Source organism: Eucyclogobius newberryi, unplaced genomic scaffold, assembly GCF_026437365.1.
Source record: "Eucyclogobius newberryi isolate DKJ021-1_F unplaced genomic scaffold, fEucNew1.0.hap1 SCAF_4, whole genome shotgun sequence".
NCBI classification, from domain to species: domain Eukaryota; kingdom Metazoa; phylum Chordata; class Actinopteri; order Gobiiformes; family Gobiidae; genus Eucyclogobius; species Eucyclogobius newberryi.
In genome coordinates this window covers 35,126,820-35,143,283 of record NW_027316056.1, presented here as the reverse complement: position 1 = coordinate 35,143,283, position 16,464 = coordinate 35,126,820, and the positions used below count along the sequence as shown (strand labels likewise).

Here is a 16,464-nt window from a genome sequence, read left to right as displayed (position 1 = left end):
CCAGGACCAGCCTCAGACCAGGACCACCCTCAGACCAGGACCACCCTCAGACCAGGACCACCATCACTCACACACAACTGAAATGAATGCTGAAACAATGAGCTACAGGAGGAGAAAAAGTTCAATTTCAATGTAGACTATTTTGTTGTATTTGCTTTGCACCTTTTGCATGTATTTCGACAATAAATAATTCACTCATTGAAAGAGTTAGTGTTAGATTTATTACAAAGTTAGTTATCAGATTATTTTAAACAGCTCCTTATAACTGACTGGTATAAAATGGGAATTAAGATTGGGTTCAAATTCCAAAATACATGATAATTGCACACAAATGCCCTGCATAAGCACATTTATCAAATAATAGCTTATATTATTTGGATATGATTAGTGTCGTTTAGCTGGAAGCCCTCAACCAACTCGGTGCTCTTGAAGTAGCCCTCAGCTTTAAAAAGACTACTCCTCTGGGACTCTCAGGGACTCCTCGCAGCCCGTGAGGGGACCAGCCCCTGTTGAGCTCTCTCCCTCCACCCTGGAGTCATGCCATGTCCCAGCTCCAAGTCGTCCATCATTGTCCCTGTCCCCAAGAAGCCCCGGATCACTGGACTTAAAGCCATTTTTTCCGTTTCGTAGTCTACCCTGAGGGTATATTTGATAATAAGAAGTGTTGCGCAACACCCATAACATAATCGTTATAAAATAACCCATATCTTGGACCCAGCTCATAAACCCGGAAATGCAGACGGCTTAGTTTCCGCGTTACAGGTACAGAGTGTTTCCTGGAGGATGGGCTGAAACAGGGAGGTGTGCCACGGCACTCAACGGGGATGACGCATCCCTGTGAGTAGCCCCCGTCCGTCTGCTCATCCGAGGAGAAGGATAGAGACTGTACTCTCGCTAAAGACTGCAGGACACATATATGAAGCACCAATAGCAGTGTAAGAAAGTTCAAAGCTCTGAAAAGTCAATTTAGCATGATATGGGCGATTTAAATGCACAGCCGTAAACTACAGTTCATCTTCTGACTGAGAGCGTCATAGACAGTGTGAAAGTGATGAAAGTGGTCCAGACTCACGGTGAGCGCCTGCAGGGCCTCTCGCTCCTGAGGGGACTGGATCTTGTGAGCCAGGAGACGCACAGCCACCTGAGGACTGCAAACAGACAACTCTGCGTCAATGCGTACACCGTACACTATTTTAGTCCTTTTGATGTAAGATGCACGTATATTCAAATTGCCTTTCAATATAAATAGTAGGAATGAGACGCGACACAATTTCCAGAGACACGAGATTGGTTCCATTAGAAAGAGACAAGTTTGATGTAATTTGTAACAAATATGATTTTGTCTTTGTTAAACTTTAATTACAACTTTAGTCATCATAAACTGTATCGCACTCTTTAGTCATCATAAACTGTGGCGCACTCTTTAGTCATCATAAACTGTATCGCACTCTTTAGTCATCATAAACTGTATCGCACTCTTTAGTCATCATAAACTGTGGCGCATTCTTTAGTCATCATAAACTGTATCGCACTCTTTAGTCATCATAAACTGTGGCACACTCTTTAGTCATCATAAACTTATCGCTGCATCGCACTCTTTAGTCATCATAAACTGCATCGCACTCTTTAGTCATCATAAACTGTGGAGAACTCTTTAGTCATCATAAACTGTGGCGCACTCTTTAGTCATCATGAACTGTTATCGCACTCTTTAGTCATCATAAACTGTGGAGCACTCTTTAGTCATCATAAACTGTATCGCACTCTATAGTCATCATAAACTGTGGCGCACTCTTTAGTCATCATAAACTGTGGCACACTCTGTGGCGCACTATTTAGTCATCATAAACTGTGGCGCACTCTTTAGTCATCATAAACTGTATCGCACTCTTTAGTCGTCATAAACTGTGGCGCACTCTTTAGTCATCATAAACTGTGGAGAACTCTTTAGTCATCATAAACTGTGGCGCACTCTTTAGTCATCATAAACTGTGGCGCACTCTTTAGTCATCATAAACTGTGAAGAACTCTTTAGTCATCATAAACTGTATTGCACTCTTTAGTCATCATAAACTGTGGCGCACTCTTTAGTCATCATAAACTGTGGAGAACTCTTTAGTCATCATAAACTGTGGCGCACTCTTTAGTCATCATAAACTGTGGCGCACTCTTTAGTCATCATAAACTGTGGAGAACTCTTTAGTCATCATAAACTGCATCGCACTCTTTAGTCATCATAAACTGTATCGCACTCTTTAGTCATCATAAACTGTGGCGCACTCTTTAGTCATCATAAACTGTGGCGCACTCTTTAGTCATCATAAACTGTGGCGCACTCTTTAGTCATCATAAACTGTGGCGTACTCTTTAGTCATCATAAACTGTGGAGCACTCTTTAGTCATCATAAACTGTGGCGCACTCTTTAGTCATCATAAACTGTGGCGCACTCTTTAGTCATCATAAACTGTGGCGCACTCTTTAGTCATCATAAACTGCATCGCACTCTTTAGTCATCATAAACTGTGGCGCACTCTTTAGTCATCATGAACTGTTATCGCACTCTTTAGTCATCATAAACTGTGGAGCACTCTTTAGTCATCATAAACTGTGCCGTACTCTTTAGTAATCATAAACTGTATCGCACTCTTTAGTCATCATGAACTGTGGCGCACTCGTTAGTCATCATAAACTGTGGCGCACTCTTTAGTCATCATAAACTGTGGCGCACTCTGTGGCGCACTCTTTAGTCATAATAATAATTCCATTCCATCCTCCTACAAAGGCTGCGCCAACTGGGTGTTGAGGGCTCTGCACTTGACTGGCTCACATCCTACCTCACCAACAGGCAAGAGTTCATTTCCCTCTCCGGTCACTCATCCACCCTCTCCCCAGTAACGCAGGGGGTCCCCCAGGGCTCAGTCCTCGGCCCCCTCCTCTTCATCTGCTACATCTTCCCCCTTGGTCACATCCTCCGCCAACTCAACCTGGACTTTCACTGCTACGCTGACGACACCCAGATATACCTCATCACCAAATCCACCCAAAACCCTCCCCTCAGCCACATCGAAACCTGCATCTCTACAATAAAATCATGGCTCACTCTCAACTTCCTCAAACTGAACAGTGACAAAACAGAGCTCCTCCTCATTGGCACCAAATCCACTCTCAATAAAACTGGTCCCTTTTCACTCAGCATCGACACCTCGACCATCACCCCCTCTACCCTGGTACGCAATCTCGGTGTCATCATGGACCCCACCCTCTCCTTTACTCCCCATGTCAGCCACATCGTCAAGACCTCATACTTCCACCTCCGCCGCGTCGCCAAAATCCGACACTGCCTCATCCTCCCCGCTGCTGAATCCCTCATCCATGCCTTCATCTCCTCCCGCCTCGACTACTGCAACTCCCTCATCACTGGCATCTCCTCCCATTCCCTCCACAGACTCCAAATGGTCCAAAACTCCGCTGCCCGCCTCCTCACCCACACCCGGTCCCGTGATCACATCACTCCCGTTCTCCGCTCTCTCCACTGGCTCCCCATCAAGCAGCGCATAAACTTTAAAATACTCCTCCTCACCTTCAAAGCTCTTCACCACCTTGCCCCCCCCTACCTGTCTGACCTCCTCATCCCCCACCGCCCCTCCCGAGCTCTCCGATCCTCCTCCTCTCTCACCCTGACTGCACCAACATCCCGACTCAAAACTTTTGGCGACAGAGCATTCTCCCGAACAGCACCCCGACTCTGGAACTCCCTCCCCCAACCTGTCCGCCACTCTCCCTCACTCACAACATTCAAATCCCGCCTAAAAACATACCTCTTCACCCAAGCCTATGACCTCCCCTACCCCTAGCCTCCTCTACCCCATTGCCTACACTTCTACCCCCTGTTACATCCCCATCTTTTTCTCTCTACTTCTTCTGTCTTGTTCATTTTATCTGTATATTAATGTGTATTGTACGTGTTGTCCCCCCCTGTCTGTAAATACCCCCCCTTTTTTTATTATGTTCAGCGTCTTTGGGTCACTGAAAAGCGCTATATAAATAAAAGTTATTATTATTATTATTATTATTATTAATAAACTGTATCGCACTCTTTAGTCATCATAAACTGTGGCGCACTCTTTAGTCATCATAAACTGTGGAGCACTCTTTGGCGCACTCTTTAGTCATCATAAACTGTGGCGCACTCTTTAGTCATCATAAACTGCATCGCACTCTTTAGTCATCATAAACTGTGGAGCACTCTTTGGCGCACTCTTTAGTCATCATAAACTGCATCGCACTCTTTAGTCATCATAAACTGCATCGCACTCTTTAGTCATCATAAACTGCATTGCACTCTTTAGTCATCATAAACTGTATTGCACTCTTTAGTCATCATAAACTGTGGCACACTCTTTAGTCATAAACTGTATCGCACTCTTTAGTCATCATAAACTGTGGCGCACTCTTTAGTCATCATAAACTGTATCGCATTCTTTAGTCATCATAAACTGCATCGCACTCTTTAGTCATCATAAACTGTATCGCACTCTTTAGTCATAAACTGTATCGCACTCTTTAGTCATCATAAACTGTGGCACACTCTTTAGTCATCATAAACTGTATCGCTGCATCGCACTCTTTAGTCATCATAAACTGCATCGCACTCTTTAGTCATCATAAACTGTGGAGAACTCTTTAGTCATCATAAACTGTGGCGCACTCTTTAGTCATCATAAACTGTGGCGCACTCTTTAGTCATCATGAACTGTTATCGCACTCTTCAGTCATCATAAACTGTGGAGCACTCTTTAGTCATCATAAACTGTGCCGTACTCTTAAGTCATCGTAAACTGTATCGCACTCTTTAGTCATCATAATATGTGGCGCACTCGTTAGTCATCATAAACTGTGGCGCACTCTTTAGTCATCATAAACTGTGGCGCACTCTTTAGTCATCATAAACTGTGGCGCACTCTGTGGAGCACTCTTTAGTCATCATAAACTGTGGCGCACTCTTTAGTCATCATAAACTGTGGCGCACTCTTTAGTCATCATAAACTGTGGCGCACTCTTTAGTCATCATAAACTGTGGCGCACTCTTTAGTCATCATAAACTGTGAAGAACTCTTTAGTCATCATAAACTGTGGCGCACTCTTTAGTCATCATAAACTGTGGCGCACTCTTTAGTCATCATAAACTGTGGCGCACTCTTTAGTCATCATAAACTGTGGCGCACTCTTTAGTCATCATAAACTGTGGCGCACTCTTTAGTCATCATAAACTGTGGCGCACTCTTTAGTCATCATAAACTGTGGAGAACTCTTGAGTCATCATAAACTGTATCGCACTCTTTAGTCATCATAAACTGTGGCGCACTCTTTAGTCATCATAAACTGTGGCGCACTCTTTAGTCATCATAAACTGTATCGCACTCTTTAGTAATCATAAACTGTGGCGCACTCTTTAGTCATCATAAACTGTGGCGCACTCTTTAGTCATCATAAACTGTATCGCACTCTTTAGTCATCATAAACTGTGGCGCACTCTTTAGTCATCATAAACTGTGGTGCACTCTTTAGTCATCATAAACTGTGGCGCACTCTTTAGTCATCATAAACTGTATCGCACTCTTTAGTCATCATAAACTGTGGCGCACTCTTTAGTCATCATAAACTGTGGAGCACTCTTTGGCACACTCTTTAGTCATCATAAACTGTGGCGCACTCTTTAGTCATCATAAACTGCATCGCACTCTTTAGTCATCACAAACTGTGGAGCACTCTTTAGTCATCATAAAATGTGGTGCACTCTTTAGTCATCATAAACTGCATTGCACTCTTTAGTCATCATAAACTGTGGCACACTCTTTAGTTATCATAAAATGTGGTGCACTCTTTAGTCATCATAAACTGCATTGCACTCTTTAGTCATCATAAACTGTGGCGCACTCTTTAGTCATCATAAACTGTGGCGCACTCTTTAGTCATCATAAACTGTGGCGCACTCTTTAGTCATCATAAACTGTTATCGCACTCTTTAGTCATCATAAACTGTGGCGCACTCTTTAGTCATCATAAACTGTGGCGCACTCTTTAGTCATCATAAACTGTGGCGCACTCTTTAGTCATCATAAACTGTTATCGCACTCTTTAGTCATCATAAACTGTGGCGCACTCTTTAGCCATCATAAACTGCATCGCACTCTTTAGTCATCATAAACTGTATCGCACTCTTTAGTCATCATAAACTGTGGCGCACTCTTTAGTCATCATAAACTGTGGCGCACTCTTTAGTCATCATAAACTGTAGCACTCTTTAGTCATCATAAACTGTGGCGCACTCTTTAGTCATCATAAACTGTATTGCACTCTTTAGTCATCATAAACTGTGGCGCACTCTTTAGTCATCATAAACTGTATCGCACTCTTTAGTCATCATAAACTGTGGCGCACTCTTTAGTCATCATAAACTGTATCGCACTCTTTAGTCATCATAAACTGTAACGCACTCTTTAGTCATCATAAACTGTGGCGCACTCTTTAGTTTAGTCATCATAAACTGTGGCGTACTCTTTAGTCATCATAAACTGTTATCGCACTCTTTAGTCATCATAAACTGTGTCGCATTCTTTAGTCATCATAAACTGTGGCGCACTCTTTAGTCATCATAAACTGTGGCGCACTCTTTAGTCATCATAAACTGTTATCGCACTCTTTAGTCATCATAAACTGTGGCGCACTCTTTAGTCATCATAAAATGTATCGCACTCTTTAGTCATCATAAACTGTGGCGCACTCTTTAGTCATTATAAACTGTGGAGCACTCTTTGGCGCACTCTTTAGTCATCATAAACTGTATCGCACTCTTTAGTCATCATAAACTGTGGCGCACTCTTTAGTCATCATAAACTGTGGCGCACTCTTTAGTCATCATAAACTGTGGCGCACTCTTTAGTCATCATAAACTGTGGCGCACTCTTTAGTCATCATAAACTGTATCGCACTCTTTAGTCATCATAAACTGTATCGCACTCTTTAGTCATCATAAACTGTATCGCACTCTTTAGTCATCATAAACTGTGGCGCACTCTTTAGTCATCATAAACTGTGGAGCACTCTTTGGCGCACTCTTTAGTCATCATAAACTGTGGCGCACTCTTTAGTCATAAAAACTGCATCGCACTCTTTAGTCATCATAAACTGTGGAGCACTCTTTAGTCATCATGAACTGTGGCGCACTCTTTAGTCATCATAAACTGCATCGCACTCTTTAGTCATCATAAACTGTGGCGCACTCTTTAGTCATCATAAACTGTATCGCACTCTTTAGTCATCATAAACTGTATCGCACTCTTTAGTCATCATAAACTGCATCGCACTCTTTAGTCATCATAAACTGTATCGCACTCTTTAGTCATCATAAACTGTGGCGCACTCTTTAGTCATCATAAACTGTGGCGCACTCTTTAGTCATCATAAACTGTGGTGCACTCTTTAGTCATCATAAACTCTGGCGCACTCTTTAGTCATCATAAACTGTGGTGCACTCTTTAGTCATCATAAACTGCATTGCACTCTTTAGTCATCATAAACTGTGGCGCACTCTTTAGTCATCATAAACTGTATTGCACTCTTTAGTCGTCATAAACTGTATTGCACTCTTTAGTCATCATAAACTGTGGCACACTCTTTAGTCATCATAAACTGTCTCGCACTCTTTAGTCATCATAAACTGTGGCACACTCTTTAGTCATCATAAACTGTGGCGCACTCTTTAGTCATCATAAACTGTGGCGCACTCTTTAGTCATCATAAACTGTGGCGCACTCTTTAGTCATCATAAACTGTGGCGCACTCTTTAGTCATCATAAACTGTGGCGCACTCTTTAGTCATCATAAACTGTGGGGCACTCTTTAGTCATCATAAACTGTATCGCACTCTTTAGTCATCATAAACTGTGGCGCACTCTTTAGTCATCATAAACTGTGGCGCACTCTTTAGTCATCATAAACTGTGGCGCACTCTTTAGTCATCATAAACTGTGGCGCACTCTTTAGTCATCATAAACTGTATCGCACTCTTTAGTCATCATAAACTGTGGCGCACTCTTTAGTCATCATAAACTGTGGAGCACTCTTTAGTCATCATAAACTGTGGAGCACTCTTTGGCGCACTCTTTAGTCATCATAAACTGTGGCGCACTCTTTAGTCATCATAAACTGCATCGCACTCTTTAGTCATCATAAACTGTGGTGCACTCTTTAGTCATCATAAACTGCATTGCACTCTTTAGTCATCATAAACTGTGGCGCACTCTTTAGTCATCATAAACTGTATTGCACTCTTTAGTCATCATAAACTGTATTGCACTCTTTAGTCATCATAAACTGTATTGCACTCTTTAGTCGTCATAAACTGTATTGCACTCTTTAGTCATCATAAACTGTGGCGCACTCTTTAGTTTAGTCATCATAAACTGTGGCGTACTCTTTAGTCATCATAAACTGTTATCGCACTCTTTAGTCATCATAAACTGTGTCGCACTCTTTAGTCATCATAAACTGTGGCACACTCTTTAGTCATCATAAACTGTGGCGCACTCTTTAGTCATCATAAAATGTATCGCACTCGTTAGTCATCATAAACTGTGGCGCACTCTTTAGTCATCATAAACTGTGGAGAACTCTTTGGCGCACTCTTTAGTCATCATAAACTGTGGCGCACTCTTTAGTCATCATAAACTGCATCGCACTCTTTAGTCATCATAAACTGTATCGCACTCTTTAGTCATCATAAACTGTATCGCACTCTTTAGTCATCATAAACTGTGGCGCACTCTTTAGTCATCATAAACTGCATCGCACTCTTTAGTCATCATAAACTGTATCGCACTCTTTAGTCATCATAAACTGTATCGCACTCTTTAGTCATCATAAACTGTGGAGCACTCTTTGGCGCACTCTTTAGTCATCATAAACTGTGGCGCACTATTTAGTCATCATAAACTGTATCGCACTCTTTAGTCATCATAAACTGTATTGCACTCTTTAGTCATCAAAAACTGTGGCGCACTCTTTAGTCATCATAAACTGTGGTGCACTCTTTAGTCATCATAAACTGCATCGCACTGTTTAGTCATCATAAACTGTGGAGCACTCTTTAGTCATCATAAACTGTGGTGCACTCTTTAGTCATCATAAACTGCATTGCACTCTTTAGTCATCATAAACTGTATTGCACTCTTTAGTCATCATAAACTGTGGCGCACTCTTTAGTCATCATAAACTGTATCGCACTCTTTAGTCATCATAAACTGTGGCACACTCTAGTCATCATAAACTGTGGCGCACTCTTTAGTCATCATAAACTGTATCGCACTCTTTAGTCATCATAAACTGTGGCGCACTCTTTAGTCATCATAAACTGTGGCGCACTCTTTAGTCATCATAAACTGTTTTCGCACTCTATAGTCATCATAAACTGTGGCGCACTCTTTAGTCATCATGAACTGTGGCGCACTCTTTAGTCATCATAAACTGTGGCGTACTCTTTAGTCATCATAAACTGTGGCGCACTCTTTAGTCATCATAAACTGTATCGCACTCTTTAGTCATCATAAACTGTGGCGCACTCTTTAGTCATCATAAACTGTGGCGCACTCTTTAGTCATCATAAACTGTTATCGCACTCTTTAGTCATCATAAACTGTGGCGCACTCTTTAGTCATCATAAACTGTTATCGCACTCTTTAGTCATCATAAACTGTGGCGCACTCTTTAGTCATCATAAACTGTGGCGCACTCTTTAGTCATCATAAACTGCATTGCACTCTTTAGTCATCATAAACTGTGGCGCACTCTTTAGTCATCATAAACTGTGGAGCACTCTTTGGCGCACTCTTTAGTCATCATAAACTGTGGCGCACTGTTTAGTCATCATAAACTGTGGAGCACTCTTTAGTCATAAAAACTGCATCGCACTCTTTAGTCATCATAAACTGTGGAGCACTCTTTAGTCATCATGAACTGTGGCGCACTCTTTAGTCATCATAAACTGCATCGCACTCTTTAGTCATCATAAACTGTGGCGCACTCTTTAGTCATCATAAACTGTATCGCACTCTTTAGTCATCATAAACTGTATCGCACTCTTTAGTCATCATAAACTGCATCGCACTCTTTAGTCATCATAAACTGTATCGCACTCTTTAGTCATCATAAACTGTGGCGCACTCTTTAGTCATCATAAACTGTGGCGCACTCTTTAGTCATCATAAACTGTGGCGCACTCTTTAGTCATCATAAACTGTGGCGCACTCTTTAGTCATCATAAACTGTGGTGCACTCTTTAGTCATCATAAACTGCATTGCACTCTTTAGTCATCATAAACTGTGGCGCACTCTTTAGTCATCATAAACTGTATTGCACTCTTTAGTCGTCATAAACTGTATTGCACTCTTTAGTCATCATAAACTGTGGCACACTCTTTAGTCATCATAAACTGTCTCGCACTCTTTAGTCATCATAAACTGTGGCACACTCTTTAGTCATCATAAACTGTGGCGCACTCTTTAGTCATCATAAACTGTGGCGCACTCTTTAGTCATCATAAACTGTGGCGCACTCTTTAGTCATCATAAACTGTGGCGCACTCTTTAGTCATCATAAACTGTGGCGCACTCTTTAGTCATCATAAACTGTGGCGCACTCTTTAGTCATCATAAACTGTGGGGCACTCTTTAGTCATCATAAACTGTATCGCACTCTTTAGTCATCATAAACTGTGGCGCACTCTTTAGTCATCATAAACTGTGGCGCACTCTTTAGTCATCATAAACTGTGGCGCACTCTTTAGTCATCATAAACTGTATCGCACTCTTTAGTCATCATAAACTGTGGCGCACTCTTTAGTCATCATAAACTGTGGAGCACTCTTTAGTCATCATAAACTGTGGAGCACTCTTTGGCGCACTCTTTAGTCATCATAAACTGTGGCGCACTCTTTAGTCATCATAAACTGCATCGCACTCTTTAGTCATCATAAACTGTGGTGCACTCTTTAGTCATCATAAACTGCATTGCACTCTTTAGTCATCATAAACTGTGGCGCACTCTTTAGTCATCATAAACTGTATTGCACTCTTTAGTCATCATAAACTGTATTGCACTCTTTAGTCGTCATAAACTGTATTGCACTCTTTAGTCATCATAAACTGTGGCGCACTCTTTAGTTTAGTCATCATAAACTGTGGCGTACTCTTTAGTCATCATAAACTGTTATCGCACTCTTTAGTCATCATAAACTGTGTCGCACTCTTTAGTCATCATAAACTGTGGCGCACTCTTTAGTCATCATAAACTGTGGCGCACTCTTTAGTCATCATAAACTGTTATCGCACTCTTTAGTCATCATAAACTGTGGCGCACTCTTTAGTCATCATAAAATGTATCGCACTCGTTAGTCATCATAAACTGTGGCGCACTCTTTAGTCATCATAAACTGTGGAGCACTCTTTGGCGCACTTTTTAGTCATCATAAACTGTGGCGCACTCTTTAGTCATCATAAACTGCATCGCACTCTTTAGTCATCATAAACTGTATCGCACTCTTTAGTCATCATAAACTGTATCGCACTCTTTAGTCATCATAAACTGTGGCGCACTCTTTAGTCATCATAAACTGTATCGCACTCTTTAGTCATCATAAACTGTATCGCACTCTTTAGTCATCATAAACTGTGGAGCACTCTTTGGCGCACTCTTTAGTCATCATAAACTGTGGCGCACTATTTAGTCATCATAAACTGTATCGCACTCTTTAGTCATCATATACTGTATTGCACTCTTTAGTCATCAAAAACTGTGGCGCACTCTTTAGTCATCATAAACTGTGGTGCACTCTTTAGTCATCATAAACTGCATCGCACTGTTTAGTCATCATAAACTGTGGAGCACTCTTTAGTCATCATAAACTGTGGTGCACTCTTTAGTCATCATAAACTGCATTGCACTCTTTAGTCATCATAAACTGTATTGCACTCTTTAGTCATCATAAACTGTGGCGCACTCTTTAGTCATCATAAACTGTATCGCACTCTTTAGTCATCATAAACTGTGGCACACTCTAGTCATCATAAACTGTGGCGCACTCTTTAGTCATCATAAACTGTATCGCACTCTTTAGTCATCATAAACTGTGGCGCACTCTTTAGTCATCATAAACTGTGGCGCACTCTTTAGTCATCATAAACTGTTTTCGCACTCTATAGTCATCATAAACTGTGGCGCACTCTTTAGTCATCATGAACTGTGGCGCACTCTTTAGTCATCATAAACTGTGGCGTACTCTTTAGTCATCATAAACTGTGGCGCACTCTTTAGTCATCATAAACTGTATCGCACTCTTTAGTCATCATAAACTGTGGCGCACTCTTTAGTCATCATAAACTGTGGCGCACTCTTTAGTCATCATAAACTGTTATCGCACTCTTTAGTCATCATAAACTGTGGCGCACTCTTTAGTCATCATAAACTGTTATCGCACTCTTTAGTCATCATAAACTGTGGCGCACTCTTTAGTCATCATAAACTGTGGCGCACTCTTTAGTCATCATAAACTGCATTGCACTCTTTAGTCATCATAAACTGTGGTGCACTCTTTAGTCATCATAAACTGCATTGAACTCTTTAGTCATCATAAACTGTGGAGCACTCTTTGGCGCACTCTTTAGTCATCATAAACTGTGGCGCACTCTTTAGTCATCATAAACTGTGGCGCACTCTTTAGTCATCATAAACTGTATTGCACTCTTTAGTCGTCATAAACTGTATTGCACTCTTTAGTCATCATAAACTGTGGCACACTCTTTAGTCATCATAAACTGTATCGCACTCTTTAGTCATCATAAACTGTGGCGCACTCTTTAGTCATCATAAACTGTATCGCACTCTTTAGTCATAATAAACTGTGGCGCACTCTTTAGTCATCATAAACTGTGGCGCACTCTTTAGTCATCATAAACTGTGGCGCACTCTTTAGTCATCATAAACTGTGGCGCACTCTTTAGTCATCATAAACTGTGGCGCACTCTTTAGTCATCATAAACTGTGGCGCACTCTTTAGTCATCATAAACTGTGGCGCACTCTTTAGTCATCATAAACTGTGGCGCACTCTTTAGTCATCATAAACTGTGGCGCACTCTTTAGTCATCATAAACTGTGGCGCACTCTTTAGTCATCATAAACTGTATCGCACTCTTTAGTCATCATAAACTGTGGCACACTCTTTAGTCATCATAAACTGTGGCGCACTCTTTAGTCATCATAAACTGTGGCGCACTCTTTAGTCATCATAAACTGTGGCGCACTCTTTAGTCATCATAAACTGTGGCGCACTCTTTAGTCATCATAAACTGTGGCGCACTCTTTAGTCATCATAAACTGTGGCGCACTCTTTAGTCATCATAAACTGTGGCGCACTCTTTAGTCATCATAAACTGTGGCGCACTCTTTAGTCATCATAAACTGTGGCGCACTCTTTAGTCATCATAAACTGTGGCGCACTCTTTAGTCATCATAAACTGTGGCGCACTCTTTAGTCATCATAAACTGTGGCGCACTCTTTAGTCATCATAAACTGTGGCGCACTCTTTAGTCATCATAAACTGTGGCGCACTCTTTAGTCATCATAAACTGTGGCGCACTCTTTAGTCATCATAAACTGTGGCGCACTCTTTAGTCATCATAAACTGTGGCGCACTTTTTAGTCATCATAAACTGTGGCGCACTCTTTAGTCATCATAAACTGCATTGCACTCTTTAGTCATCATAAACTGTGGTGCACTCTTTAGTCATCATAAACTGCATTGCACTCTTTAGTCATCATAAACTGTGGAGCACTCTTTGGCGCACTCTTTAGTCATCATAAACTGTGGCGCACTCTTTAGTCATCATAAACTGTGGCGCACTCTTTAGTCATCATAAACTGTATTGCACTCTTTAGTCGTCATAAACTGTATTGCACTCTTTAGTCATCATAAACTGTGGCACACTCTTTAGTCATCATAAACTGTATCGCACTCTTTAGTCATCATAAACTGTGGCGCACTCTTTAGTCATCATAAACTGTATCGCACTCTTTAGTCATCATAAACTGTGGCGCACTCTTTAGTCATCATAAACTGTGGCACACTCTTTAGTCATAAACTGTGGCGCACTCTTTAGTCATCATAAACTGTGGCGAACTCTTTAGTCATCATAAACTGTGGCGCACTCTTTAGTCATCATAAACTGTGGCACACTCTTTAGTCATCATAAACTGTGGCGCACTCTTTAGTCATCATAAACTGTGGCGCACTCTTTAGTCATCATAAACTGTGGCGCACTCTTTAGTCATCATAAACTGTATCGCACTCTTTAGTCATCATAAACTGTGGCACACTCTTTAGTCATCATAAACTGTGGCGCACTCTTTAGTCATCATAAACTGTGGCGCACTCTTTAGTCATCATAAACTGTGGCGCACTCTTTAGTCATCATAAACTGTGGCGCACTCTTTAGTCATCATAAACTGTGGCGCACTCTTTAGTCATCATAAACTGTGGCGCACTCTTTAGTCATCATAAACTGTATCGCACTCTTTAGTCATCATAAACTGTGGCACACTCTTTAGTCAATATAAACTGTATCGCACTCTTTAGTCATCATAAACTGTATTGCACTCTTTAGTCATCATAAACTGTGGCGCACTCTTTAGTCATCATAAACTGTGGCGCACTCTTTAGTCATCATAAACTGTGGCGCACTCTTTAGTCATCATAAACTGTGGCGCACTCTTTAGTCATCATAAACTGTGGTGCACTCTTTAGTCATCATAAACTGCATTGCACTCTTTAGTCATCATAAACTGTGGCGCACTCTTTAGTCATCATAAACTGTATTGCACTCTTTAGTCGTCATAAACTGTATTGCACTCTTTAGTCATCATAAACTGTGGCACACTCTTTAGTCATCATAAACTGTATCGCACTCTTTAGTCATCATAAACTGTGGCGCACTCTTTAGTCATCATAAACTGTATCGCACTCTTTAGTCATCATAAACTGTGGCGCACTCTTTAGTCATCATAAACTGTGGCGCACTCTTTAGTCATCATAAACTGTGGCGCACTCTTTAGTCATCATAAACTGTGGCGCACTCTTTAGTCATCATAAACTGTGGCGCACTCTTTAGTCATCATAAACTGTGGCGCACTCTTTAGTCATCATAAACTGTGGCGCACTCTTTAGTCATCATAAACTGTGGCGCACTCTTTAGTCATCATAAACTGTATCGCACTCTTTAGTCATCATAAACTGTGGCGCACTCTTTAGTCATCATAAACTGTGGCGCACTCTTTAGTCATCATAAACTGTGGCGCACTCTTTAGTCATCATAAACTGTGGCGCACTCTTTAGTCATCATAAACTGTGGCGCACTCTTTAGTCATCATAAACTGTGGCGCACTCTTTAGTCATCATAAACTGTGGCGCACTCTTTAGTCATCATAAACTGTGGCGCACTCTTTAGTCATCATAAACTGTGGCGCACTCTTTAGTCATCATAAACTGTGGCGCACTCTTTAGTCATCATAAACTGTGGCGCACTCTTTAGTCATCATAAACTGTATCGCACTCTTTAGTCATCATAAACTGTGGCGCACTCTTTAGTCATCATAAACTGTGGCGCACTCTTTAGTCATCATAAACTGTGGCGCACTCTTTAGTCATCATAAACTGTGGCGCACTCTTTAGTCATCATAAACTGTGGCGCACTCTTTAGTCATCATAAACTGTGGCGCACTCTTTAGTCATCATAAACTGTTATCGCACTCTTTAGTCATCATAAACTGTGGCGCACTCTTTAGTCATCATAAACTGTGGCGCACTCTTTAGTCATCATAAACTGCATTGCACTCTTTAGTCATCATAAACTGTGGTGCACTCTTTAGTCATCATAAACTGCATTGAACTCTTTAGTCATCATAAACTGTGGAGCACTCTTTGGCGCACTCTTTAGTCATCATAAACTGTGGCGCACTCTTTAGTCATCATAAACTGTGGCGCACTCTTTAGTCATCATAAACTGTATTGCACTCTTTAGTCGTCATAAACTGTATTGCACTCTTTAGTCATCATAAACTGTGGCACACTCTTTAGTCATCATAAACTGTATCGCACTCTTTAGTCATCATAAACTGTGGCGCACTCTTTAGTCATCATAAACTGTATCGCACTCTTTAGTCATCATAAACTGTGGCGCACTCTTTAGTCATCATAAACTGTGGCGCACTCTTTAGTCATCATAAACTGTGGCGCACTCTTTAGTCATCATAAACTGTGGCGCACTCTTTAGTCATCATAAACTGTGGCGCACTCTTTAGTCATCATAAACTGTGGCGCACTCTTTAGTCATCATAAACTGTGGCGCACTCTT

The 16,464-nt window shown here is 41.4% G+C and overlaps 1 protein-coding gene across 1 annotated transcript in view; it reads right to left on the bottom strand.

Moving 5' to 3' along the window:
• Nucleotides 1-16,464, bottom strand: part of LOC140378294 (ADP-ribosylation factor-binding protein GGA2-like) — a 48,335-nt gene that overhangs the window by 14,720 nt on the left and 17,151 nt on the right. The window contains exon 3 of the mRNA XM_072464075.1: nt 1,073-1,148. Within this exon, the coding sequence (XP_072320176.1) occupies nt 1,073-1,148 (76 nt within the window). The remainder of the gene's footprint in view (nt 1-1,072; nt 1,149-16,464) is intronic.